The sequence below is a fragment of the Thermobia domestica genome, unplaced genomic scaffold (assembly GCF_964235325.1).
Source record: "Thermobia domestica unplaced genomic scaffold, izTheDome1.hap1.1 HAP1_SCAFFOLD_156, whole genome shotgun sequence".
In the NCBI taxonomy this organism is placed as follows: domain Eukaryota; kingdom Metazoa; phylum Arthropoda; class Insecta; order Zygentoma; family Lepismatidae; genus Thermobia; species Thermobia domestica.
In genome coordinates, this window is record NW_027655900.1 from 403,986 (window position 1) to 431,854 (window position 27,869).

General features: G+C 36.9%; 1 protein-coding gene across 1 annotated transcript in view; it reads right to left on the reverse strand.

The window, feature by feature from the left end:
* The window catches only part of LOC145676472 (putative cytochrome P450 49a1), a 79,388-nt gene that overhangs the window by 38,291 nt on the left and 13,228 nt on the right, over positions 1 to 27,869 (reverse strand). Inside the window, exons 2-3 of the mRNA XM_081747276.1 lie at positions 26,119 to 26,287; positions 21,206 to 21,375 (exon numbers count right to left, since the gene is read on the reverse strand). Of these exons, the coding sequence (XP_081603402.1) occupies positions 21,206 to 21,375; positions 26,119 to 26,287 (339 nt within the window). The remainder of the gene's footprint in view (positions 1 to 21,205; positions 21,376 to 26,118; positions 26,288 to 27,869) is intronic.

The following is a 27,869-nucleotide window of genomic DNA, read 5'->3' on the forward strand; positions in this document are numbered from 1 at the left end:
TTTTGCCACGGAGATAAAAAGAAAAGTATTTTGTCATGGAGGTAAAGAGCTAAGAAAAGATTTTGTCATGAAGATAAAGAAATAAGAATAGATTTTGTCACGAAGATAAACAGATAAGGGAAATTTGTTACAAGATAGAGGGATAATAAAGTATTATGTCACCAATATAAAGAGGTAAGAAACGATTCTGTCGCGGAGATAACGAGATATGAAGGGATTTTGCCATGGAGGTTAAAAGAAAAAGTATTTTGTAATGGAGGTAAAGAGAAAAAAAATATTTTGTCACGGAGATACAGAGATAAGAAAGGGCTTTCTTATGGGACAAACAGATAAGAAAGGATTTTGTCACAAAATAAAGAGGTAAGAAAGTATTTTGTCACCAAGATAAAGAGATAAGAAACGATTCTGTCACGGAGATCTGATTCGATCCCAGCTCGCGCCGTGTGGACTTTGTAGTGAACAAACACCGTGCTCGTGGGTTTTCTCGGGGTTCTTCCGTTTCCTCCCACTTTCTTCATTCCACCATTTCACTCATCTCTCATCATCACCGTCTCCTTTAGCATAACCGGCATAACCGTGGGACGTAAAACTTAAAGATTTCATTTCATTTTTTCTGTCACAGAGATAAACAGATATGAAGGGATTTTGCCATAAAAGTAAAAAGAAAGAGTATTTTGTAATGGAGGTAAAGAGATAAGAAAATATTTTGTCATGGAGATACAGAGATGAAGGGTTTTATCACGGGACAAACAGATAAGAAAGGATTTTGACACGAGATAAAGAGATAAGAGAGGATTTTGTCACCGAGATAAAGGGATAAAAAAGGATATTGTCATGGAGATAAAGAGAAAAAAACACGAATTTTTGAACGTGTATTGGAAGTGGAGTAAACAGGTATTTAAATTTTCTGATGGGAATTGAGTATCTCATAAATCCCTTAAGTTAGAGAGATAAAATTCGACATATATACTCTTAATTAAAAATAAGGGAGCACATGTTTTAGCGTTTTCGAATATTTCTGTCTTGAAAGGCATATGCTTAGCCATTTCTACACTGCTCCACAAAACTTAAGCAACCCGAGAGAACGTGGTATAAGTGACGTGTGGAGCCCATTCAACACTGGTTAGTGGCATGCACATACACAGAGACACACAGGCAAGTCGAGCACCCACTCTATTGCATAAGCAGCATCGTTGCAAGCGCGGTGAACAACTTATGCCATGAGCCGTACACCACAGCCCAATAGTGTCCGAGGCTCCAAGCATTGAGTTAGTGGTTCTTGTGTGGGGTACACACCTTGCAATGGCTGGTAGACGACATTTGAGTGACTTTGACCGCGGGCAAACAATTGGGCGGTGGAATTCGGCCGATCGCAAGTGGAAGTGGCGCAGGAATTCAACGTGAACAAAAGTGTTGTATCGAGGCTGTGCAATCGCTTTCAAAATGGAGGTGAAGTCAGTAGACGTCATGGAGGAGGCCGTCCGAAGAAGACGTCGGCCGTCGAGGACCGATTTCTCACAATTTCTGTCAAACGTAACCGTCAAGCTTCATGCTCTCACCTGGCCAATGAGTTGTTTCAGGCTACAGGACAATGCGTGAGTCGTGAAACTGTTCGTCGGCGACTCAATAGAGAAGGACTGTATGCAAAAAGGCCTGCGCTGTGTGTGCCATGAAACTGGAGCACAAACGTGCGCGTTACACATGGTGTCAGGAACATGTTGTATGGGGGGAACACCAGTGGGCGCGTGTCATGTTCTCCAATGAGTCGAGATTCAGCCTGTCGTCAGATTCTGATCGGACTTTAGTGTGGAGAGAGCCAGGAGCACGCTATCATCCAAACTTCATTGATAAATGGCCCTCCTATGGCGGTGGTTCCATTATGGTGTGGGGTGGAATTATGCTGGACGGGAAAACGGACCTCCATATTGTGCAACATGGCACTTTGACAGCACAACGGTACCTGGATGAAATTCTCAATACACATGTGTGCAATTTCCGCGGAGCATCTGGCCCAGACTTCCTGTTCATGGACGACAATGCCCACCCACACCGTGCACATCGTGTGTCCGAGTATCTGGAGAGCGAAAGCATTACGCATATTGCATGGCCTGCATATTCGCCGGACTTGAATCTCATCGAGCATGTGTGGAATGCTCTTGGGCGGCGAATAGCGCAGCACAGTTCACCAGCACACACTCTCTCTGACCTGCAAACAGGTCTCCTCGAGGAGTGGCGCCATCTGCCGCAAGACTTGATCAACACTCTGATTTGCAGCATGGAGGCCAGATGTCGTGCCTGTATAGCTGTTCGTGGTGGTTACATGCCATATTGACTGCCTATGCCCTCGCACAACCCAGCTTCACCTGTTGAGGTATCGTAGTGCTGAACTTTTTGGTCACCCTGTACATCCTAACTGTATTGTTCGTCTTCACTTGTGTTGCATTGTGCATCTGGACCGTCTGTTTGTTCATTATACTTGGTGCAGTGATCGTGTCGTTTTATTTTCTGCCACTTTCTTCGAGTTGCTTAAGTTTTGTGGAGCAGTGTATAATATCCACGTTTCCCTTTCTTTACTTGAAAAGTGAAAAATATTAGAATTTGTTTTAGTGCGAGATGTCAAATTTGATATATAAACCTTACTTAAAACTAAGAAAATATACGAGTTATTGTTTTCAAAAATGCTGTTCTTACAAAAGGAAACTTTCAATAATACTGAAGTTCATTCTTTTATTTATTCACTAAAACACCAATGTAATTATCAGAAGCGGCGATTACGGGGTGCAAGAGGGGCAGTTACTCCTACTTTTTTGAAGTGGCTTCTCAATGTATATAATTTTATTTAAAAATATGAAGTTTTTTGTACTATTGCTGGTTCATAGAAAAAATTGTGCCATAAAATATTTCTGGTTGCATGGGTATCTACGTATTGGTTTCTTGTCTTACGTGAAGTTAAGAAAGCTACAGGAACTGCGATTTAATTACTACAGAAAATAGTCCAAAAATTAAAGGGGTGAGTGGAAGAAAGGTCCATCCTACAATTTTGCGATTTGGAGAGAAATTAAGTAGTTTTGATGTAGAAAAAAATCTCTAAGTAACGTAGATACTTCAGTTTGTAGGAGTAGATACAGCACACTATTGCATATCCCATAATGCATTTAGTTCAATGAGTAACATTAGATAACACTAGCTTACAATTCAGCCACAAAACTCATTTTCCATGGAGGAGTGAGATTGGCCCTTTTTCCACCAAGCCCTCCAATTAATCTATTGGAGCGTAAGAATTCTAGTGTACATTCATTTCTTCTTACAAGGGCTCAATATATTAGTTAGCCGCTTTGAAACTAATGAAGAGAACATTTCGCAAAAAGAGGAAAGTCTTCATAAGTTATTCTTTAATTGCACAAAACTCGAAAGTTCCTAGAAGTCATTATTCATTGCAGTGATTAATATTATCTTTCTATTCATTTCTTTTGCAAATTTGTTATTAACTAATCTGATCACACAATTTTCGAGATAGAATTTTAAGATGTTCATGAGCAAAGAATCAAATCTCTTATTACACCGTCGTTGTTTAAGAGTATAGAGAGCTAGTATTTGCGTTGCCCTTGACGGTATTTTTTTACTGAAAAAGATAGTATCCTCTTAGTTATACAACCTTTCATCAAACAAAATGTTAGAAACAAGATGGAAAACTAACATTGATATACAAATGTTCAGATCATGTCTTGCCCTCCTCCCTCTCTCACACACACACACAAGTTTAACGTCTAGTCGCCTTACTGGTAATGATTATTTTAAGTTGCAGATGTGAAGTTAGGTATATTAGCTATTAATTGAAAATACGGAATATTTATTTTTAAACGTTTTGAAAACGCAACCCAAAAGGAGAGAAAACGTCCATAATATTACATTACTTTTCTTTGATAAAGAAAGTGCCAAGTGTAGGAATATGCTTACGTTGGAAGTGAAATTTGTTACACAATCTCTTCATTAAAAATGACTGAAAAATACGTTTCAGTGTTGTCGAAAATTTTGCTTTTGAAAAGGGAAAGAGGACTAATTTCAACAATATTCAAATTTTCGACATTAACTTTATTCTTTCAACTACAAAAATGTTCTAACTTCTACTATTTTCAATCACGAAAGCTTAATATTAACAACTACATATATAAGGGATGGCCAACCTTTGTAAGTTTGAGGACTTCTTTATACTTCAATAATCACTGACGGACTACTTGTCTGTTTTTTTTTTTTTTTTTTTTTTTTTTTTTATCCTGCTAGAGAATGTGATAGAACAATAGCAGTATTCGATTAAGGTAATATGACACAAACCACCACAGGCTACCTTCCACGCCTTGCCAGTCAACTACGTAGTAGACCGCGGTCCACGTTTCGGACACCCTTGATATATAGTATAACTTATAGTTAGCATTCACCTTTTTTTTATTGGTGTGCCACCATATTTAATACCATAAGGAGAAACGGGCTCATGTCTGGTGAGAGCAGTCCCTGATTGGATCCCAGGCCATGTGAGTTTGCGCTGGTTTTCTCGGGACACACACATTTGCTCCCATCTTTTCATTATACCAATTTCTCGTTCACTTTAGCATCCTGCAAGGGGCACTTCGTTACCTTGCTTTGATATTTCAGGTTATATAATTTAATATTAAATCTATCTATACATAATTAAGTTGTGTGTATTAATTAATAAGTCAGGCCTGACACGTATTTATCTTATGCATTTATTTGGTTTTATCTATTTAATAAGTATAGCATAATATATAATATTAATATGTTTAAAATATGTAAATGTATGTAAATATCAATTAGTGCATTATCCCAATCATTTATATAAGCCAATTTTTTTTTAAGATTAAGATTCAGTTAGTTAGATCGAGTATTACTCTCGCTCCCATTTGATTATAGACCTGGTAGAGAGGCTAGTTTTTTGAAGATTTCACTTTTCTTTCATTCTTTTCCAGTAATTCCCCACTGCTGTAGAAGTTTCTAGGACCGTTAATACTTAAATTTTTTCTTCATTTTTTCTGTCCCCGGCTAAACATATAAAAAGGCGGATTTTTTTATGGCTTTTGCTGTTTCAGCTAAGGAGGCCTGTAGAGCAGAGGGCTATGCTGGTGGCTGTTCAGTCCGAAGGGAATTAGCAAGAGAGCTTTTTCCTGGGAGTTTTGTCCTTTAGATTAGTTACTGGTTGTCCAGTGGATATGTTAGTCCGTGGCTTCCAGTCCCGCTAGAGAAAGTGGTCTCTGGCCGTAACTTAGGTGAATTCCAGAGTTAGGAATAGGAATTAAAGAATGAAGTAGGATTTTTGAGCTCTACGTCAGAGTAATGACTAAACTGGGCTCTAGTTACAGGTTAGAAGGAGTGAAAAGTAATTTGCTCTTGGGGTGACCCTAGAGAGAGAGTGAACCCAGGGCACTTAGGTTTTGAAACTCTCCAGGTGCTGGAGGTTTTTCCCATTAAAATAGAATCCAAGTTGCGATTTGGTTTCGTTTCCCCGTACAGTCAGGCAATAGTGAGGCTTGGCTGGTGTTTTTTGTTTTCACACTGCGACTTTCGTGTTTGAAAGTATTAGAGTGTGTGTTCACCTTTTAACCTAGAGTCTTGAATGGAAGACGTTAGTCTTGAATGGAAGACGTAATATAGCTGGGCCATAAGTGACGGCTGCTTCTCCTAATTCCCTAAGTTACCTATCCTTAAGATTTTAGCTAGTTTCCTTTTCTGGATTTCTCAGAGTATTGAGAGTCCAAACCAGGTTTAGGCCGGACTGTTACTAAGTGAAGTTAAGCAGTCTTTGAAAGTAAGGAATATGGACCTAGAGTAGAGAGAGTACTAGTTTCCATATTACCGCAGATCCCAAAGAATTATTAGAGAAGTCTTTTACTTTTATGTTTAGTGTTATTTAAATTATTTTTGTGCTCCTTGAACTCTCATGATGAGTTTTTGGGAAGCCGAGCAAAATATTAAAGATTAAACTTGCAAGGGCGAATTAACGTCCTTTGAATCTCAGTTTTCTAGTCAACACAACTTTCCTTAATTAGAGAAACATTAAGCTAATAAATCTAGTTATTTTCCGTAAATCTTTTGACTTGTTATTTTTAACTCAATCGTATTTTAGAACCTGTTACCTAGACAACAGCGAGCGGACGAATTATTTCTTTTGGAATTTATTTCTTTTTTGTTGTAAGGTAAAAATGGCAGACTCGTAAGAGTGGTGAGATAAAGAATATCGATTAGGAATATAGTTTAATATAGACATAAAGCAATACCGATAAATAGTTAAAGATAGCGAGAATATAATATATTTTATATATATTTTTCTTTTTTCCTTTTGTTTTTTTTTACCTTACAATCCACTTTCATCAACCATCCGTCTCCTGTAAGCCCGAGCGAGATCGTGAGACGCAAAACTATAAATAGCATTTTATTTCAGTGTCATAGCATAAGAATAAAATAAAGAGATACAAATCTAGGAATATTCACCTATCACCATCTCAATTGCCCTAATTTTGCGTTAATCATACAGCTCCATTCTTCGTGCAATGTAATGAAGTATATTTATTTAAGTTAAATAGAGAACTATATTGAGGACTCAAGTAAATCCTATTCGGGCATTGTATATATATATATTTCTTTCTCACACTGTCAAGCGATGGAAATGTGAAGACATCCTACCGGAAGAAGAGAAGTTCGTCCCACCCCGAAAGGCTGGACTGCACGAGTCATCGGTTCCCATAAGATACGCAGTAACTTAGCCTTAATTTGAGGTAGGTCGGGCTGGAATTTTAGCCTAGTTTCAAAGAGTTCATAGATAATGGGATGGACTCTACGAGGTTGTGATCATACTGTAGGAATCTGTACCTTGCGACATCAAGACGCCTCTTTGCACCAAAAACTGAATGCTAGCATGCTTTGAAATGCTCCGGCGTCAACGCTGGTAATATTGGTTGACTTCCACTTACTAGGAGGGTTTCTTTCACCAGTAGATATAGATAGGAGATTAAGGAACTTCCCTTTGTGTATGGAGCAGGGAAAATACACTTACTTTTCAAAGTAATGCAACCAAGTTAGAGACCAGATAAGGCATTCAAATTAAACTTGACTGATTTCTGAAGCTCCAAACTGGGACATTGTTAATGTGAATATTTTATCAAAAATTCTAGTGATAAATTCTCAATTTAACAAGACAAATGGAAAATGAAAATTCATAGTGGACGATTTTCAAATTTCTAATATAAAATTTATTATTATATACCACCGAGAATGCAAACAAATTTACACTGTATAAATATTAGTATACATAAAGACAATATTTTGATTTATAGTATAAAATAATAAAATAATAATAATAATAATAATAATAATAGTAATAATAATAATAATAATAATAATAATAATAGTAATAGTAATAATAATAATAATAATAATGCAGAAATTAGTCTGAGGTATCTTAATCTCACAATTTCCTGTTCAATAGGTCAAATTTGGTGTTCTAATTTCTCAAACAGTTCAATTTCTCTCAAAACTTGTTTCTGATAGAATATATACATATAAACAGTAGTCGAAGTGAGACGGTATGCGGTGGTATGCCATACCACCTTTGGTTTTTCAGTAATGAGGACATACCGTCTCCGATTCTTCAATGATCAAGACAATATTTAAATAGCCGGTATGTTGAGCCAAAATCATAATAAAACATACCGCCTCTGCTCTTTTTCCATTTCGAACACTAAACATAAATATTCTTTTTTAACAAGATTTTTTAAAAATCTAACCATCAGACTGACTAAATACAAAACCGGACAGGATGATCCCTCTAAATAGTAACTGTTCCGGTCAAACCAGGACAAGCCTAATTTAAATACATATAATATGAAGGTATGTTTAAATGATCAGTTTGTCGAAGTATTATGGAATAAAGAGGTGTGTTCTATCGATCTGACAATCCGTAAAACAATATCACTCTTTTCATTACGTAGGAGGGAGTGTTTAAAATATGAAGTCTCATATATTGTGTTTCTCTTGTAATTAGAAAAAAATGTTCATGAAAACCAATTCTGATACGAATATTTTTGCTCTGGAGAAATTTTTCAATGCTAAACAAATAAATCTAATATTTTTGATGACCTTATTGAAGGTATAAATATAGACGTTGGACTACTCTGTTGGTTCTAGAGACGCAAAGAGATGATGCGCCAGCTGTGGAGTGCTTTACAAAGTCGTGCTGCTATTCTAAACATGGTCATATTCAGTTAGAAAAAGTTGTTAAAATGACCGTATGAGGAAGATTAATTTCCAGGTACTCTACGTCTCATGATTGTACGTACAAAATGGTGTAATTTTAAATTTATTCTTTACCTCATCTTTGATATGACAAAATATAAAATGTAAGATTATATCTATTGTTGCGGTTTAAACGTGTGATAAACTGTTTCTTTTGGGTTTACTTCTTTTGTAAATAAAACTGATTACTAGATTAAAATCTCGTTTTCATTTTTAATTGTACGTTGATTCTTCCAAACAAATTTAATTTTTATTTAGATAATTAAATAATTTTCATCATATTAATAACCCTAATCTATGACAAGAGTCATTTCCTATGAAAAATCTAGAACGCAAAGTTTTTGATTAAAAGGAAGTTAACGTGGCTCCATATTTTTCAACATTTTTGGGTTAACCATTTAACCGAAACGAGGCATCAACGCTATGACTGAGTGTTTTTATAAATATGTCCCGTTCGGCACTTTTGGAACGACCCGCTCGGGAGAGTAATACTCCCGGAAGTACGTTTATTCGCGCGCTACTCTAGCCAGTTGTTTTACCCTCTATCCTAGTCAGTTGTTTTAAGTTGGTCACAAAATCTATATCATTTAGTACAAGGGGAACAAAACGAGCCTTATATCATGGAGTACAAGGACAACAAAACGAGCTCTGCGGGGCTTCTAACCCATTCCTACTACTACTACTACTTATCTGCACAAAAGTAAGTAAATCACATTTTTGAGTATTATTTTCGTATTATTTTAATTTAAAAAGTGTTATAAAAATGTAAAAAAAAATTCTTTCCTCGGGCCGGGTTTGAACTCACGCCAAAATAGATTTTCGTTATTAGCATATAGCGCTAGCCCACTTTTTCTTTTTTTTTTATTTGTCATTTGCAGAAGAGTTACATGAAGCTAAAACAGCTTAGGACAAATATTCAGTACATAGTATACGTAAATAATTTGAAAAATATTTGTGAGCTACATTTACAGAAAATTGTTTACAAGCAGTTTTAAGAAACATCACATATGCATATTCATTTCCATACGGATATGTGTCCATAAGATAAAAAATCGTTTGACCAATTAACCATGTGACGCTATTGTTTTTCGTGATTGGAAAAAACTTATAGTCTGGGAACAAAGCATAATTATGATCAAACTTATGTGCAGGGTCTCGGCAAATCACACTTAACAGGCGTTGTAATTTAGCCCAGATAGAAGAAGAGTGAAGACACAACGTCAGTCTGTGTTGTAGCGTGTCTTCCTGATTACAGTGTTGACACATATCCGTAGGGAGTACACTAATACGTTTTAACTTACCATGAGTAGGTACGAGCTCATTTACTATCGTATACCAGACACTCACGACCGCTGATGTCAACGTGGTGTTATGAATATTGAACCAAATTCTGGACCAATTTTTTGTTGGAAATTTCATTTGGATACGCGGAACGATATTATTGCAAAGAGGTGCGTGGAAGTGTGTGGATAAAAAGCGGATATGGGAGTAGTTTGTAGGATCAGAGATAGGAACATAGGACCAACCTTGCACGCAGTGTTGAATATACACCGGGGCCTGTTTGAGTGACATCATATTAGGAGGATTAGGTGCAGGGAGGGAAGAGATCCAACAAGAAATCCATTGGTGGGTGATTTGGTCAGTAATTTGAAATTGTTTATAATTATTAGCTAGAAAGAATGCAGTACATTTCGCTCTGACTGATATTAGGTTCAAGCCCCCACGGTCAAGGGGTAGGGTAACAGTGTCACTCTTGACACGAAAATAATGCCCTGCCCACAGAAACCAACCAATCAGGGAATTTATTTTACGAACATACAAATCACTAATGGGATATATATGAGCGGAGTACCACAATTTAGCACATAAATAACTATTGATGTACCAAATACGTTGAATTAGGTTTAAGTTGCGCAATTTGTGATTTAGACTGAGCATTCGTAATTTTTGAAGGAGAGGATCCCAAATATGTTCATACTGTAAACTGTCTGAATTAGAAAACGTTATGCCCAGGATTTTCACTTTCGTAACCAGTTCAATGTTGGCAAATGGTAGGGGTATGCCGTCCAGAGGTCCAAGAATGAAAGGGCAACACTTTCGTTTTTTGTAAATTAAGCAGTTCGCCACTAAGAGCACTAAATTGTTGTAATTGGTCAATAATATAGTGAAATTGTCTTGAAATATTGATTTGAGGCGTCGCACTAGAACTTTACTAAACAATTTGAGATCGGTGTTGAGCAAGGTGATTGGCCTATATTGTGTGACAGTGTTGGCATCAGAAGACTTAGGAATAAAGATCACATGACCATCATTTTGAAGGAAGTGCGGAGTAGCATAGAGTTCATTCATTATATAATGTTACCATATCCACGCCTATGATATCCCAATACTGTTGATAGAGTGCATACGGCAAACCGTCACTCCCCGGGACATGAGGTAGGATTACATTGCTTAAGCGTGTGAAGTATTTCCGCTTCTGTTAGTGGTGCAGTTAATGTCTGATTATCAGCCGCTGATAATGTGGGAGCAAAAAATTTAAATAATCGTGATACCCATGGTTAGGGTCCGTAGTGGCAGTATATAACGTTGTATAATGGTCAAAGAAAACTTTTTGAATGTCAGGGAGGGCCATAAGTTTGGTATTATTATGATTCAGGGTGTCAATCACCTTCCCAACACGACGTTTATGTTTCGCCATATAGTGATAAAATGTAATGTGTTCATCGGGCAGACAGTCTCCGTCTGGCAGGGTATGAACATATTTGCGTACATCATTAGCATGAAGTTGTTTTATCCATGCCTTCGTTTTGTGAATTGCAATCATATTTTGCGGAGAGCTGGGCAGGATCCAAAGTTCATGCAGCGCTCTGTAAAGATACGCTAGGGTGTCACGCTGGTCTCGTTTCTTTTCAGCTCCTTGCCATTTGAAAAAACTTCTTATTTTAGGCTTCACATATTTGACCCACCAATCATTTAGTGTCGGGTAGTAGTGACGTTGGCGGAGCCAGTACGTCCATTTAGTTCTAAACAAACATTTCGTGTCGGCGTCAGTAAGTAATTGAGTATTCAATTTCCAAGCTGTTTTTCCATAGGTTGTAGTAACACCTAGCGCAAATTTACATGTCCAGATTACTGCGGCATGATCACTGAACGGAACTAATTTCAAATGAACATCAGTGATGGAGGATACTAGATTAGTCGTTGCCAAAACTCGGTCCAACCGACTGCTCATAGTAGAATTTTTAAAAGTGAATTGGAGATCTCGCCGGTGGTGGATCCAGACGTCCTTGAAAGGTATTGATGAAACTAGCTGCTGTAGGGCAGGTGATGGAATAAACTTTCCCGTGGTATCAATTGCTCTAGAGACAGCATTAAAATCGCCTGCAAGTATTATGTTATTCTGAACATTCGGAAATAATGGTAAGATTTCAGTAGAGTAAAACTGTTCCCGTGCTATTCGATTATTAGTGCCAGAATACGAATAAATATTAATGATCGTAATATTGTCACAAGTAATGCTAATACCCCTGCCAGACGGCAAATGAATAACATTTGAGACCTCTATACCTCGTTTACATAATATAGCTGTACCCCGGTGCGCTGGTCCTATATTGACAAATGCAATATATTGGGGTAAAAAGTCAAATTCTGCAAACGCCACTTCTTGTAATAAAATAAAGTCAGTCGATGTTTGGTTGATAAAGCTTCGTAAAAGATTGCGATTAGCATCACTTTGAATTCCATTCAAATTTAAGGTAATATATGATCGAACATTTGGCTTACGAACTTCTTGCATTGACCCGGATATAGCGCACAGGAACAGCAGAAACAAAAAGAAAGGAAATGACCTCGCTGGTACGTTTATTAACAGACGGTACATTTGTAAACAACCTATATAACAGCATATAATAGAAAAGAATGTAAATAAAGCTTTCGTATCGCAGGCACTATTACGTAAATCTTACTTTAGAGTCAAAATGACTATCAGACCGGGAAACTATCAACCTTGAAAAAAAAGAGAGAGAGAGAGAAGAGCTGTGCGGTGTGTTGTTGGTCTCGTGTCTGAAACGTGTAAGATCGCAGAACGATATAAACACTTGGAACATGGTTTGTTTACGAATTCACTGGCTAACATTGTTTTCACCATTTGCTGGAGTGAGGGAAGACACTGCACTAGAAGGCCACACGGATAAAGCACTTGTTACGTCATTCCGTGCAGTAGATACTTTTGTTTTCCTTTTCTTTGACACGTTTTCACTTTGCACTGGCTGTAACGGAGGCTCTAATACAACAGGGGGAGTCACATGTGCTTCTTGGTTAATAGACACTTCAGGCTGTTTACAGTCGGGCGAGAGGTCAGATGACAGGGTCGTTGCAGTAGTGGGAATCATCTTGGAGGTAGCATGAGGGGCACTGCCCTCTTTACTCTGCTTCTCGGATACAGCTGACTGAAGAGATTCACTTTTGAGGGGCAACTGGGGAAAATTCCTCTCATCCTGTAAATTAGGAACCGAAAGGGAGGGGGTGCTCTCTAGAACCATTGGTTGGGCAGTAGAAACCGTTGGCAACTGTAAATCGGGGGAAGAAGGGCAATAACTAGGAGTTGTCGGCATCTTACCACTGAAAAGTTCAGTCATCTTAAATGCAGTGGGAGCTGAAGTAGATATCACCTGGGTTTAACTTTCCGTGGACAGGCACTTGCGACGTGGTTCGGGGCCAAACAAATAAAGCAGGTAGGCGGTTGACCTTGATACATGACACTAGCACGACACCCACGAACCACAATTTTAGAGGGAATATGTTTCCCTAAAATCATTTGAACGAGTCTATTGCCATTATAAACTGGAAATGGTAACGTACTGGACCACAGTTCCTCCGTGATATGTATCACTTGTCCATAGGGGCGAAGCACTGCACTAAGTTCATCATTAGTGATTTCCATGGGGAGATCCAATATGCGTACACGGGTATATTGTATACTTGCACTGGACAACTGTACTTCACTTATTGTGCCATTTTCATGCTCAAAATTCATGGTTTCCGGGTGCTGACGAAGAAAGTTGTCCACGTGATCTTGACATTTAAACTTGATGTACGAACTATAATCCTCATTATGAAGTTGAATCGCTGCAATATCCTGAATATGTAATTGCAATTCGGTAGTTAACCAAGCCTGTATCCTGGCTACACTGGGCCTGATAGTACGCGTCATCTTGTCAAATGCAATTCGAACTGTATTTTTACGTAAAGCATTCATTGTAAGTGGTACAAAACTATCGTAGAGTGACACAACAACTAAGATTCACTAAACAAAACTATTCAGAAATCGGGGTTAGGTACACTGACAGACACACTACTGAAATTGTATTAAACACAAAGGCCGTCAAGGCGAACGTATAACCTAGTTACAGCGGAGCTCACACACGAGGTGCACTACACCGCGTCTCACAACGAACTCCACTTGGCCACGAGGACCGATAACAACCGTCTCAATTCTGCTATTTGAATGCAACGTGGCAAGACATAGATAAGCCAACCAATCAGAACTGTGTTTTTCGTTCCTACTTCCGGGAGCATTACTCGCCTGAGCTAGTCCTCTTTTGGATGCCTCACATTGATTGCTTTCGTATACTGTGTGGTGTCACGAATTTATAAAACGGAAATCGTTTTAATGTGTTGAAAACTTTAAGCAAGTGGCGCCGTAGACCTATTTACGTGATTGGCCTCCGTATATTTGGTATAGTATTAGTTTCACAGTGCATATTATTATGACATAATTCTTGTTGCAATATATATGAGTTGCAAATGTTCCAAGCACATTTATATTTTATTGCACTTTAGTTATTTGTTATCAAGAATAAAATAATTATACATAAACTTTACACGTTCATTTTGTATAGTGGAAGCTTGCAGAAGGACACTTTTATAAAAGAAACATAATAAAAAGTTATTCTTTCTTTGATTTTACAAATATAAGAAAGTCGAAACTCCGGTCTTCAATATATTTTGAACAATGGACATTGAAATATTTGCTTACCCCTACAAAGAAGAATATATAATGTAAGTTCGAAAAAAAAATATATAACATATAAAAGTGCACAGAGTCAAGCACTTTTTTGTTTTCGAAGATTATACACATGCAGTACGCATAATCGGTCAAAATAAAATGAGAAAAATCAAAATTACGTTTTGGCTCCAGGGATAAAGTTCTTGCTAATACATTGTGGACGTTAAAGAGTTAAATATGTAGACTTCCAGGAGCTGTGCCCAATGGCACCACTTTTGATTTCTGGAACTCACCGCCTCAAGATGAAATTAGGGATCAAAAATAAAAAATGGGCCCATTTGGGCAATACGGACCAATGACTGACTGGGACGAAATGGGTGTCATTCAATTCGAATTCATACGTACATGTATATTTGATATACCATTTTCCCAAAAATTCTATTTTGATCCCGAAAATTAAGGAAAATCTGGGATTTTGGTCTTCAGACTTGTGACCGACTGGGACGAAATGCGGATAATTCGACTCGTATTCACACGTACATAAATAACTGATAATATTTCATTTGCAAGAAAATTCTATTTTGACCCAGAAAATTAACGAAAATCCTGAATTTTGGATCTTGAATTTTCGTTATTTTTCCGGATCAAAATTGATTTTTTGAGGAAATAGCATATCAATTATTCCTGTACGTGTGAATACAAATCGAATTCTACCTATTTCGTCCCAGTCAGTCACTGGTTCGCATTGCCTGAATGGTTCCAATTTTTATTTTTGACCCCTAATTTCACCTTGAAGCTCTCGGTTCCAGAAATCAAAAGTGGTGCCACAGCTTATCGAAATCTACATTTTAAACCCAAAAATGTTTAAAAAAATAAGGAGGCACGGTAACTCCCTTTTAACCGTAGTTTTCTTTGAGATGAGTTTTCTTACGATTTTTTTTTCAAAACTAATTATAATTTTATTCGTATTTCAGAAGAAAATGTTTCAATAATAACTACAGCACAACATGACTGAGTCTACAACAACCAGTGGCGTATTTAGGATCTTTGTTTCGTGGGGGAGGCTTGAGAACGAGTAAAATGCATTTTTGTTGCATGTATAGTACCAAAAGATAATAACGAAATTATTTCGGAGGGTGGGGCTTGAGCCTCATAGCCACCTCCTTAAATACGCCACTGACAGCAACAATAACCTTAACAGAGAATGACGGATATAGTTTTGCTGCAGCTAAAAATATTCAATCAATCGAGCTGGAATTTAATGTATAGATGGAGATTAAGAAGTACCACGTTTGAAAGGATGCTACTCAATATACAGCATATTAAAATGTTCTTATTAGCTTTGCTAATCTAAATAACTTTAAGTAGATATCAACTCACTGAACAAATAAATGTCTATTAAAAATCTTAGGAATGATCCAAAAGCATGGATCAAAAGGTTGCGATCTTGGTCAAGAATTTTAGGGATGATCCAAACAAATGCATCAAAAAATTGCGATCTTGGCCAATAATTAATTTTTGAATCAGGGGCCGCAAAATTTTTGAACAGTCGCTACATCGACTTTTCGTATTCTGTTTACGGAATAAGCGCATCATACAGAGTTAAGTGATAGTTTCGGTTTGGCTACACTATATGTAGTTCTCCAGATATAAGGCCTACAAGAAAATTTTTGGTTGAAATTATATTGGATCTCTTAATCAAATAACTGCGTAACAGTTTCGCCTACTAACTAAATATATTGGCTTCATCAGACGTAAAAACAAGAGGGAGTAGCATCTAAATATAACATGACACCAGAAACTAATTCCTAACGCTGATTGGCTGATCAGAGCGTATTCACTCAATCAAAAGTTCACAAAAGTGAAGCTAAACTCTATAAATACCTTTCCCTCCCTCGTCCAGTGGAAAACTAATCTACAAATGAAGTCTTTAGCATAACTTGCCCCATCAATTTCAAGTCTTGCATTGCAATTCATAACACAGCCCTTCTCTTTTTCAATGAATCTGGCCTCCTTCCACATTCTTATCAACTTCCTTTGTTCCCGTCCTAACACTTCAATTTCGCATCAACTAATATTACGTCCTGTTTCCCTCATTTGCCACCCCTTAACATACCGATTATTTCTGAGAGATCATTTAAATTTTCATCTAATTTTTTATTCCTAAATTCTGGCAGTGATTCATGAAGATGACAATGATATACCTAGGTTCATAGCCTTAAAATCTTCCTTTAATGCCTCGAATATACTCGTCAGAAACGTGGGCAAACCATCATTTTCGAGCTTTTAAACTTTGTACAATTCAACAGTGATGATGCCCGAATAATTATGCTGAACATTTTACTTTCTTGTAAAAAATTGAAGTGTAAATATACTTCAGATTTTATGATAAAGGGTTAAAAATGGCATTTCGTTCTGTTTCTAACTTTGCGTCATCTTTGTGTTGTTATACAATTATTGATTTATAAGATATGTTCAGTGTTCAGTAATGCTATGTTCAGTGATTTAATTTCTAGTGTAAGGTTAAAGGGGGTGGTTGAGAAATTGCAAAAATCAATATATATATATATATATATATATATATATATATATATATATATATATATATATATATATATATATATATATATATATATATATAGGTGGTGTCATTTATGATAAATTAAAATATTCCACTTATTTTTACTGAGTTGAGCAAAATATAGGAAATATGTTCCACACCTATATTGCCATGTATAAGGGAGAAAATGTGAATTTAATAATAATAATAATAATAATAATAATAATAATAATAATAATAATAATAATAATAATAATAATATAAACAGAGAGCGCAATTAATCTTATTAATTGAGAAGTTCATATGTGGAGAGTAAAAGTGATTGGATATATGAGAACTATGTATTATCTTAATTAAGAATTTCTATCTTGGTAATTTACCTTCGTCTCCTAAATGTTTGTACGGGCCGGAATTTTTAGTGAGACCCGACCAAGCCGTGAATTAATAATGTGAGACCCGACCAAGCCAATAGCCAGCCCAAAAATGTAGGGGGGCGGGATAGAAGTTAAGGGGGGCCCGATCCATGTTTACTATATTTCATCACCATATTATAGTTTCTTTGCAAGCCTACCGTGGACATTCTAAGGGGAAAGTAAAAATTTTGGGGGCCCGGCCCCCTAGACCCCCGTGGATACGGGTCTGGACCCGACCCGAGTCCAAAATAGGCTACGTTCTAGCATTTAGGCCCGAGCCCGCCCCGAGTTCGTGTGATAATCAAGCGAGCCCGAATTGTAGAAGCTTAATAATTAACGCAAAATCGTATTTTTATTCACAACACTTAGCAGTTTAAGTTTGCTGTTATGCTTTAAACGTTCTCCAGAAAGAACGGTTATATATCATTGTACAGTGAACTTATAATGCTAGGCCCGAGATGTATATTTAAAAATTTACGGCCCGAGGCCAGCCCGAGCCCGAAGTGATATATGCTTTGTAGGCTCGAGTCCAGCCCATGGGCTCGGCCCGAGCCCTTGCAGATCTCTTTCATCTCTCTAATAATTGCATACCTATTGCTGCATTAACCAGAAAGTGGAGCGAAGATGATAAAACTTCCTTTCGACCTCAAATACCGATTACTGTTTGTTACAGTGCAAATGTTCACTTACTCATCCTGCAAAGCAAGACGTTGCCGGAAGTTGTTATTAACCTCAGAGACAAACACTAGTAGTTTTAGGATTCATTAACAAGGGATACGATAAGCAGGACAGCGCTCCGTATATTTATACGTAATAAAAATCAATTATACAATTTCACACTTTCGAGGGGGGTACCCCAAAAACGGAAATGTAATGTTGAGCGGATTACCGATGTAGGTATGGTTTCTATCGCTAGGTCATTAGTATGGGATAACTTGCATCAATCTGCAAGTTGGCAATGTTTGTGCTGACCGGTTTGTTCGTAGTGTTGCATTGTTTGTGGTTTTGCGGCAAGTGGCAGGCGATTTTTCATTGATTTTTAAGTTATTTGACTACGAGGAGCTAATGATCTGCTAAAGTGTATATATATATATATATATATATATATATATATATATATATATATATATATCTTGTTGGAAGCAACTGCAGCTGAAACCGTTGCTACGCTTCGCCAAGCTTTTAATGATGCTGCGTTGGGAAAGCCACAAGTCTTTGACTGAGTTTTCCGCTCCAAACATAGCAACATGTCAACTGAAGACTGGCTACGGCCTGGCCGTTCTTCAACATGAAGAAATTAAGAAAACATTTGAAAAGTTCAAGAAGACCACTGAGTAACTTTGTCTACAAGTGGGAATATCCAGGAATACTTACCTGCGCATTTAAACTGACAATTTGAAGATGAGACGGACTTCCGCGAAATTTGTCCCTCGCCTGCTGTCAGATGAGCAGAGAGACATTCGAGTAAATGCTTGTCGCAACTTGAAGACTGAACTGCACAATGATCCTCATTTTCTCAAACAAATTCTGACTGAAGATGGATCCTGGTGCTACAGGTACGATTCTGAATTAAAACAAGCATCCAGCCAGTGAAAAACTCCAATTTCTCCACGTCCCAAGAAAGCACGTCAAGTTTGATCCAAAGTGAAAACAATGTAGATTTCTTTTGTTCTGTTTATATGAATGGAATTGTCCACAAGAAATTTGTTCCCTAAGGACAAGCAGTAAACTACCAATTTCACTTGGATGTCTCGAGAAGATTATGTGAAAGCGTGTGACAGAAGCGTTCAGAACTAGGGAGAAGTGGAATTCGGTTACGACGACAATGCCCGACCCCACACGATCATGCCAGTACAACAACTGTTGGCAAAGAATAACATGATGCTTGCTCCCTAATCGACCGCACTAACAGATTTAGCACCCTGTGACGTTTTTTTGTTCCCGCTGCTGAAGAAAAATCTGAAAGGAAAGCGATTCAGTGACGTCAATGATGTCAAAGACATTACGGAGAAAATCTTGAACAATATTTCGCCAGAAGAGTTTCGAAATTGTTTCCAACTGTGGGGGAAAACTTTGTGATAAGTGCATTAAAGCACATAGACAATACTTTAAAGGTGACTAGAGTACTCCAGACGTATGTATATCTAAATGTACCTAAACAATGTACGTATATATAAGGAAAACTAAATAAATTCCGTTTTGGGGGGTGCACCCTCACATTAAAATAGTTTTACCAAATGACCTCGAACATCCAACGATACATTTCTTGATGTTAGCAGACCTCTTTTCCTATTGAATGCTTGTTTAGACTGCGCTATTCTGAAATGGTTTTTTTCACTTCTTCCTTTCGAAGATATTTGATGGACTTCCTAAATAGGGGAACGTCTTAACGTCTTCGATGTTCACTCCATCTAATTATGCGTTTGCCCTTTCCTGTCTTGCACTGTCCTGCTCTTGTGCACTTTATCACTTTAGAACATTAAAATATACATTTTGAGTTACAACACGGGCTAACTAGTGTTTTTTTTAAAACCCATGTAAATGGACGCCAGCAGCTTGGAGCAAAGGGGAGCAACTGTTCCCTGAAATTTCGAAGGGTCTTCATTTCTTGGAAACGCATGTCGAAATATACTAATTTGCTTATTCACATAATATAGTACTTAATGCGAGTATAATTATATTGAGTAGTATAGTTAATAACAATATGTACGTAAAGGACTGTTTAATAATTTCTAATGTGTACATGTGCATATAATACATCATATATACCTAGTCATATATAGCAGTGCGTATGTGTGAGTTTAGTTGTCGATGTGCGTGTTTATTGCTCTTTTGAGTCTTTCCTCTTGAATTCGGTCTTTTGCCCTCCTTTGTAAAAAAAAAAAAAAGGCAAGTCTTTACTTTAGGCAAGATAGTGACAATAAGCGATTCATCTGAACCGGTTCCCCCAGTTACAGTTACAGTTCCCAAGAACGAAAGACAGAAAACAACGTGCCCTGTGGGGCTCTAACCCGCATTTGCTCACTGAAGCTCGCTCGGCAATACTATGTGTATCAGGAATGGCAACGACATTAGTGAGAAAAAATCTATATGAATAAGAAACAGCAAAGAATTAGTGACAACCTGTGAAATATATTAACAGTGACAGAATATCACTGCCTTGCCCAAAGTAAAGTTACCAAAAAAAAAAATCTTGCGGGCGTCCTTGAAAATGAATAAGTTTTGTTTAAGAATAAGGTCTTGCATTGAACACTAAATGGTATTTTTTTTTTAAAACCGTTTCTGAACAGAAACAGTGAGTTCGCCGACCTGTAAACACTATTGGTTTTACCACCATTGCTAGCTATTCAACTCCGTATTTGAGAATAGCGTATAATGTACGTTTAAAACAAAAAAAAATATGTACAATATTGATTTTATGAGAAAATTATGTGCTTACAGTATTGCTCGAAAGATAGCAGCATACCTGCAATTTTATAATGTCGAAATTTCGCAAATTGTAGCAAGGTGTCAAGAAAATGAGTGAACAAGTTTTATATACATTAAAACAGTTAAATAAAGTGTTTAACACAAAAGTAGCTAAAAGTACTTTTATGTTTCGAAAAGATCTTCTAAAGAAGTTGGCACAAATAGACGTATAACAATTCATGTATATTACGGAATCAGAAAAGTAAGTGACAAAGATTGTCATATTTATGCAATCTAGAGATATAAAATATATTTAAAAACTTACAGTGTAAAAATCACAATCTCAGGATGTCAGTAAACCAGGGATGCAAATAAGCAACAAAATTTTACTCGCCCATGGGAAAAGTTAGCAGCCCACCATCTACATACCTTTGGTATAAAATTAAATACTCGCCCGTACCGATGAGTGGTTATTTGCATCCCTGCACTACACTAAGGCATTCTTTATAGACTTACCTCAATGTTTCTTTAATACAAGCTTTCAGATAATGTAATTCCTGCAAAGCTGAGGTCGTCAAAGGAACATCCATAGGAGGCAAATATTTATTAATTTCTTGGTATAGCTTCTCTTGCACATCCTCATGTTGAGATAATTGATATAAAACAGATGCTACTGCAACAGATGTCTATTTCATTCATGAGGACGAAAAGAACATAACACATTTAATAGTTATATTGGACTGTTGCTATGATGTACATAAATAGAAACAATTGTTAAAGAAATTAAAAATTTATTTATTAATTTTTTAACCTTTATTACCGTTACTGTATAGACCTTAAGAAGTGACATTTGTTTTGCATTTTCATATTACAGCTGATTTCCAAACTACATGCCTTCAATATTAAAACCGGAAGCATAAGGCTCTGCTATAAGCTTTCCTCCCACTTTCTTTTTAAATTTTAGTTAATAACTTTAAAAGACAATGAATAAAATAAAACCAGTTGAGAATGCTCCAAGAGCATTCCCAGAACGAACTTAAAAGGAATTGAAAGATGGAGCAGGAAGGATAACTGTGATTCTTCCTACATGTAAAAGTAAATCATTTTATCCGCACCTCCTTCTGTTTCTCGCAAATATTTACAAAATATTATCTCTTAATGACTTACGGTTCCCGAGATATGGCTCCTTAAATCTCCCGAAATTCGAACTCTTTTTGGCCAATATCTGAGGAACGGTGTCATCTCTGTATGACTAACAGTTTCCGAGATATGGCTCCTTAAATCTCCCGAAATTCGAACTCTTTTTGGCCAATATCTGAGGAACGGTGTCATCTCTGTATGACTAACAGTTTCCGAGATATGGCTCCTTAAATCTCCCGAAATTCGAACTCTTTTTGGCCAATATCTGAGGAACGGTGTCATCTCTGTATGACTAACAGTTTCCGAGATATGGCTCCTTAAATCTCCCGAAATTCGAACTCTTTTTGGCCAATATCTGAGGAACGGTGTCATCTCTGTATGACTAACAGTTTCCGAGATATGGCTCCTTAAATCTCCCGAAATTCGAACTCTTTTTGGCCAATATCTGAGGAACGGTGTCATCTCTGTATGACTAACAGTTTCCGAGATATGGCTCCTTAAATCTCCCGAAATTCGAACTCTTTTTGGCCAATATCTGAGGAACGGTGTCATCTCTGTATGACTAACAGTTTCCGAGATATGGCTCCTTAAATCTCCCGAAATTCGAACTCTTTTTGGCCAATATCTGAGGAACGGTGTCATCTCTGTATGACTAACAGTTTCCGAGATATGGCTCCTTAAATCTCCCGAAATTCGAACTCTTTTTGGCCAATGTCTGAGGAACGGTGTCATCTCTGTATGACTAACAGTTTCCGAGATATGGCTCCTTAAATCTCCCGAAATTCGAACTTTTTTTTTTGCCAATATCTGAGGAACGGTGGTCAGTTGCACAGTGGTCACCGGTTACTATTTGATACCAAAACGTTCACCATCCTTTTAGGTATCCATCAACACCAATATCATCTCTATAATTTACGGTTTCCGACAATGACTCCTTAAATCTCCGAAAATCGGCCAGATTTTTTTTAACAATATCTGAGAAACGCTAAGAATGATGAGAAAAGTACCGTCGCTTTCTCAATTAGTTTTTGATGCTATATCGAATGGAGGCTCAAAATTGAAAAAAAAAATCAAAAATAACAGACACACACATAAAATTCAGTAACGAACTTAAAAAGTTCGTTGAAAAAATGTAGAAAGTGAGCTTACGTTAGTAATATCACTGAAATGATGTTACATGAGCTAGCAATTATTTTCAATACGTTTGGAACAAGCATAAGGTAAAAATTTGGGTGCCCAACAATTATGAGGTCATAAATTATGCATCGAAATTTGGTCTATAAAAAGACGTTTTGAAACTGCTTTTAGTTTATTTAATAGCGTTATGTAGATACTACCTGGTTTATGTTCTACATGTTTGATACACTTTTTTTTTTTAAAAAAAAAAAATGTTTGTTTCCTCAGTGTGGGTTAAATTAAGACTGGGTTGCTAGCAGCAGAATTTTTGCTGAAACTATATCTTTTTTAAAGAAATCCGCTTCGTTATATAACATACGTGGTCACTCGTTTGGTGTATAAAGCACTAGAGGACACCAACCACATTACTATAAGAATTTTGCTCATGCTTATTGCTGTAAGAATAAACTGACTGTGGAGTTGTAAATACATTTTGAAACATAACAGATTTATTGTATAACTACATAACAAAATTTCGTAGTACACTGAGAAAAAAAGGACTAGGATTTCAGTGTGGATACTTTGTATTTACGCGGGTACTCTCCTTAAGTAATGTAATTTCATGTATAAAAGCACAGCAGGTGGGAACACCATGCCAAGTGTGGAGTTCGGCGTCGAACTAGACTCGCTATAATTGGATAATTTTATTCACATGATTGATTTCGTGTTAAAAACTATTCCTCTCGTAAGGTAGGGAGTCACAAATTTAGAAAGAACCAAGAGGGGACACTCGTAGGAAGGTGGTAACAACATTATAAACTTAAGTTACCACCGTCGGAATGGGTATGGCGTTAATTCTAGATTTGAAATGGTGGTCCCACAATACAACATTTTCGCTGGACGGTGGTGTAGATCGTACTACTGATGAAACAACATTACTTAATGTGGTGACGCGCGTAACCTAGTAAAAACAGCATTTACATGCCGACTGGATTATGCATTTTTCTCTTTACATTAAAAACATGTAATTCTCAATCTTAGCAATTGCCCCCTGGCCCCTCTTTCCCCGTGTTGTGCATAGTCCTCCGAAACAGTAATCCTAAATACGCCACTTTTGAGGGAGGATGTAACATTTTGTATTTTGCAACACAGAAGCATGCTAAATGTTGAAAAAAAAAATAAAAATTTTTGCAAAGAAAAAAAGAATTACATACATGATCATTGATATCGAAGTAGGTGCCCCCAAAAAATACCGACTTTTCTGCAAATTTAGTCTAAGTTTACGGCTGATTTTATAAAAGTTTAATACAATTTATCCTCATATCAAATTTATCCTCATATCGAAATTCCTGCGGACGCGCCTGATCAGTAGACTAATACCCTTGATTTTTTTTTTTTTTTTTTTTTTTACTTAAATTTGTGAAATATAATTTGCCTTCATTTCTTAAGAAATTTGGTTCTCTAAAATTCCTTTATAAGTACTTTTACCCTTTTGCCGTGTCCCTTCGGAAGACAAAAAATCTCAAAAAACTACTTAATGGACTACCATCAATTTTGACTAGGAAGCACAGAGTCAAAAATTAGGAATAGGATTTGTTGATGGAGGTGGTATACAAACGAAAGTTGGTAGCTATTTCCGATATTTACGTTGATCACTACAGAGCAAAAACGGTAATATACAGCGAGACACGATTTTCTGCCATTGATAAAGCTTACCAGGGACGTATTCAATCTCCCTGTAATTTCTCTACTAATATCAGCAGTGATCGAATACTTCCGGTTTTAGCGATCATCGCTAGACAGTTAAAACGGTAATAGATAGCGAGAAGCTGTTTCCAACAATCGATTAAGTGTTCGAGTACATATTACATGTGTACTTTAATATTCCCACTAGAACCAGAAGTGATACAAAATCAACCACTGCCAGCTTTAACCGTTGATTGCTGTAGTGTAAAAACCATAATAGACTGTGAGAAGCTGTTTCTTGCAATACTCTCTCCTAAAAACGGAAGCAATAAAAGTTATTTACAACTTCCGGTTTCTATATTAGCCTACATAGGTTACATACAATGACACATAGCGATGAGTAATATTAAACAATCAGTTAAGAGTGCATCTCCACTCGAATTTCCTTACTAAACCGGAAGTGGTAGAAATTAACCACTTCTGGTTTTAACATTGGTCGTTATAGAGTAGAAAAAATAGCGGAAAGCAGTTCTTGCAATCAATTAAGTGTTGCACGAATATATTTCATCTCCATTCTGAACTCTCTGCTAAAGCTAGAAGTAGATAATATATTACCACTTCCGGTTTAAACATTAATTCAACAAAAATCACTCCATAGAAACCAAATTTTCTTCACGTGGTATACATGTTACACAATAACTTGTTTATTTATACAGGGTGTTACAAAAAATTTTATCACAATATTTTGGAAATAAATTGGGCAAAAAGTTCATATGGACCTGTGTCGTAAGTGCATAGTTTCATAATTATATAAGGTGCCGAAAGCATGAAAAAATGAACTTTAAAGGTCCATAGTTACACAACTATAGGACCGATTGTAGTCGGGTCAAGACATCACTGAGGAAGTGTTATATGAACTATCCAAATATCCATCTTTCAGAACCTCCGGTACTTGCACAATCATTTTTAAAGAGGCTGTTTGGGACTACTTGGTTACTCTCCACGTATCTCTCTAAAAAATTGGTGTGGAAATACTGGAGCATTTTTAAGCATGGATATTTGGATAGTTCACACACCAGTTCCTTAGTGATGTCTTGACCCGACTACGATAGGTCCCATAGTAGTGGAGCTATGGATCTCTAAAGTTCACTTGTTTCACGTTTTCAGCACCCTGTAACTCCGAAACTATCCATTTTTGAGTATAAGTCCACAATGGCGGATCCAGGATATGATCAAGGGAGGGGCTAAATCATAATTTGCCGTTTTATCCAGTGTAAAGCAGAATTGAAGCCCATTTTATTCAGTGTAAACCTGAGCGTCAAGGGGGAGCTATAGCCCCTTAGCCCCCCCTTGGATCAGCCCTTGTAAGTCCATATGAATACTTTTTCTTATTGTAATTTGAGAAATCTGTTTTCCAAATACTGTGACACATTTTTGTAACATTTTTGTACATTTATACATTTTTCGTTCTTAATTAGCTGACTTACCGTATCGATTCCTACTAGAAACATATCCAGTGCAAGGACCGATGCTAGCTTTGGATCCGAGTCAATTTGGAGAATTTTCTCCAGAAGTGACGGTTCGTCATCGTCATCTGTACGGGAACCTTTAGATTTTAATTTCGTCAGTGCAACGTCAATGTGTTTCATGGTTATTCTGTAAAGTAATTTAGTACATCCATGATAAAATGTTACAGTTAAAATAGTAACACATCATGAAAACAATTTTAAGCATTTATTTTCATACCCATCCCTCATAGTGCGCGATCTGTATAGAAAGCACGCGAATTATCTAAATTATAATAATAATAATAATAATAATAATAATAATAATAATAATAATAATAATAATAATAATAATAATAATAATAATAATAATAATGGTGCTGTTGAGAGCGCCGATTAGTCTGTAACTTTGGGGGGCCCATTAAGCAGGCACGTAGTCAAAGGGTGGGTCCGGGGGATCCGGACTTTCCCGAAACCATAAATGAAAACATTAAGGAGGGATGAAACAAAAAGAAACGAGAAAAAGAAGAATCGGCGTTAAAAATATAAAACTATAGCAAATGTTTGGTTACTCTTTCTTGTGTGGAAAAAACGGAAGGGGCCCAATCTTAAAAATGATTTTATTGGAACTGACCGTTCCTAATTCCATTTAGCTCCATGCTAATCCTATTGACTATAAATGACAATCCATAAACCTGTTTTATCAAATAGATTCTCAGGTAGAACCTAAGAAATGCCCACAATCACCAATATTATGAGCCTGGGAACATAAATTCCAGTTACACTTGTTAAAGTAATTTTCAATTTCGCGGCAACACTAATCCATTTCATAGGATGTGTTTACCGCCGGAAGAGATCTCGTTGCTATCTTTGATGGCTTTAATCGGAGTTTAAAAAAAAAAGAAGAAGGAAAAAGAAAACAAGAACCGGAAGACTATATGTTTTTCAATATTTTTTAAAAAATATTCTTTTGCTCGAGATTTCTTTATAGTTTGTTATTATAATATTAGCATATCCTCGCTTTATTGTCCTAACAAACCAATATGGGTAAGTTGCCAGTAAAATAATTTAGAATGATTGAGCCCCTGGTGTGATAACCAGAGTGTTTCATGTCACGCCCCCCATCCCCCCCCCCCCCGATTACTAAATCCTGGCTACGTGCCTGCATTCAGATGTGTGTTTGGTTGCAGACTATGATCTAAGAAGGTATATATGAGGATTTTAAGACAAACTGAATTCAAATTATGCCAAATATTGTATATTCATTAAAAATATATATAACAATAATAACGCTTATTCAAAAAAAAATACGGGCCGCGGTGGCTCAGTGGTAGAGCGTTCACCTCTGGTGCTTGGGGTCCTGGGTTCGATCCCAGCCCCCACCAAGTGAACTTTGTGGTGGACAAATACCGTGTGCGTGGGTTTTCTCGGGGTTCTCCCGTTTCCTCCCACTTTCTTCATTCCACCATTTCATTCATTACTCATCATCACCGTCTCCTTTAGCCTAACCAGCATAACCGTGGGACGTAAAACTCAATGATTTCATTTCATTTCATTTCAAAAAAAAAATACTTGGGGCCTACATGAGCATTATGGAGCCCAGCCCCCCAGGATCGGCGCCCTTGGTTGGGAATTAGAAATTTTGATTGGACTACAGAGTGTTACAAGAAAGTAACATGCGTTTTTCAAAAGAAAGGAAAAAATTGCTATGAATTGAGAATTCTGAAAAAAAA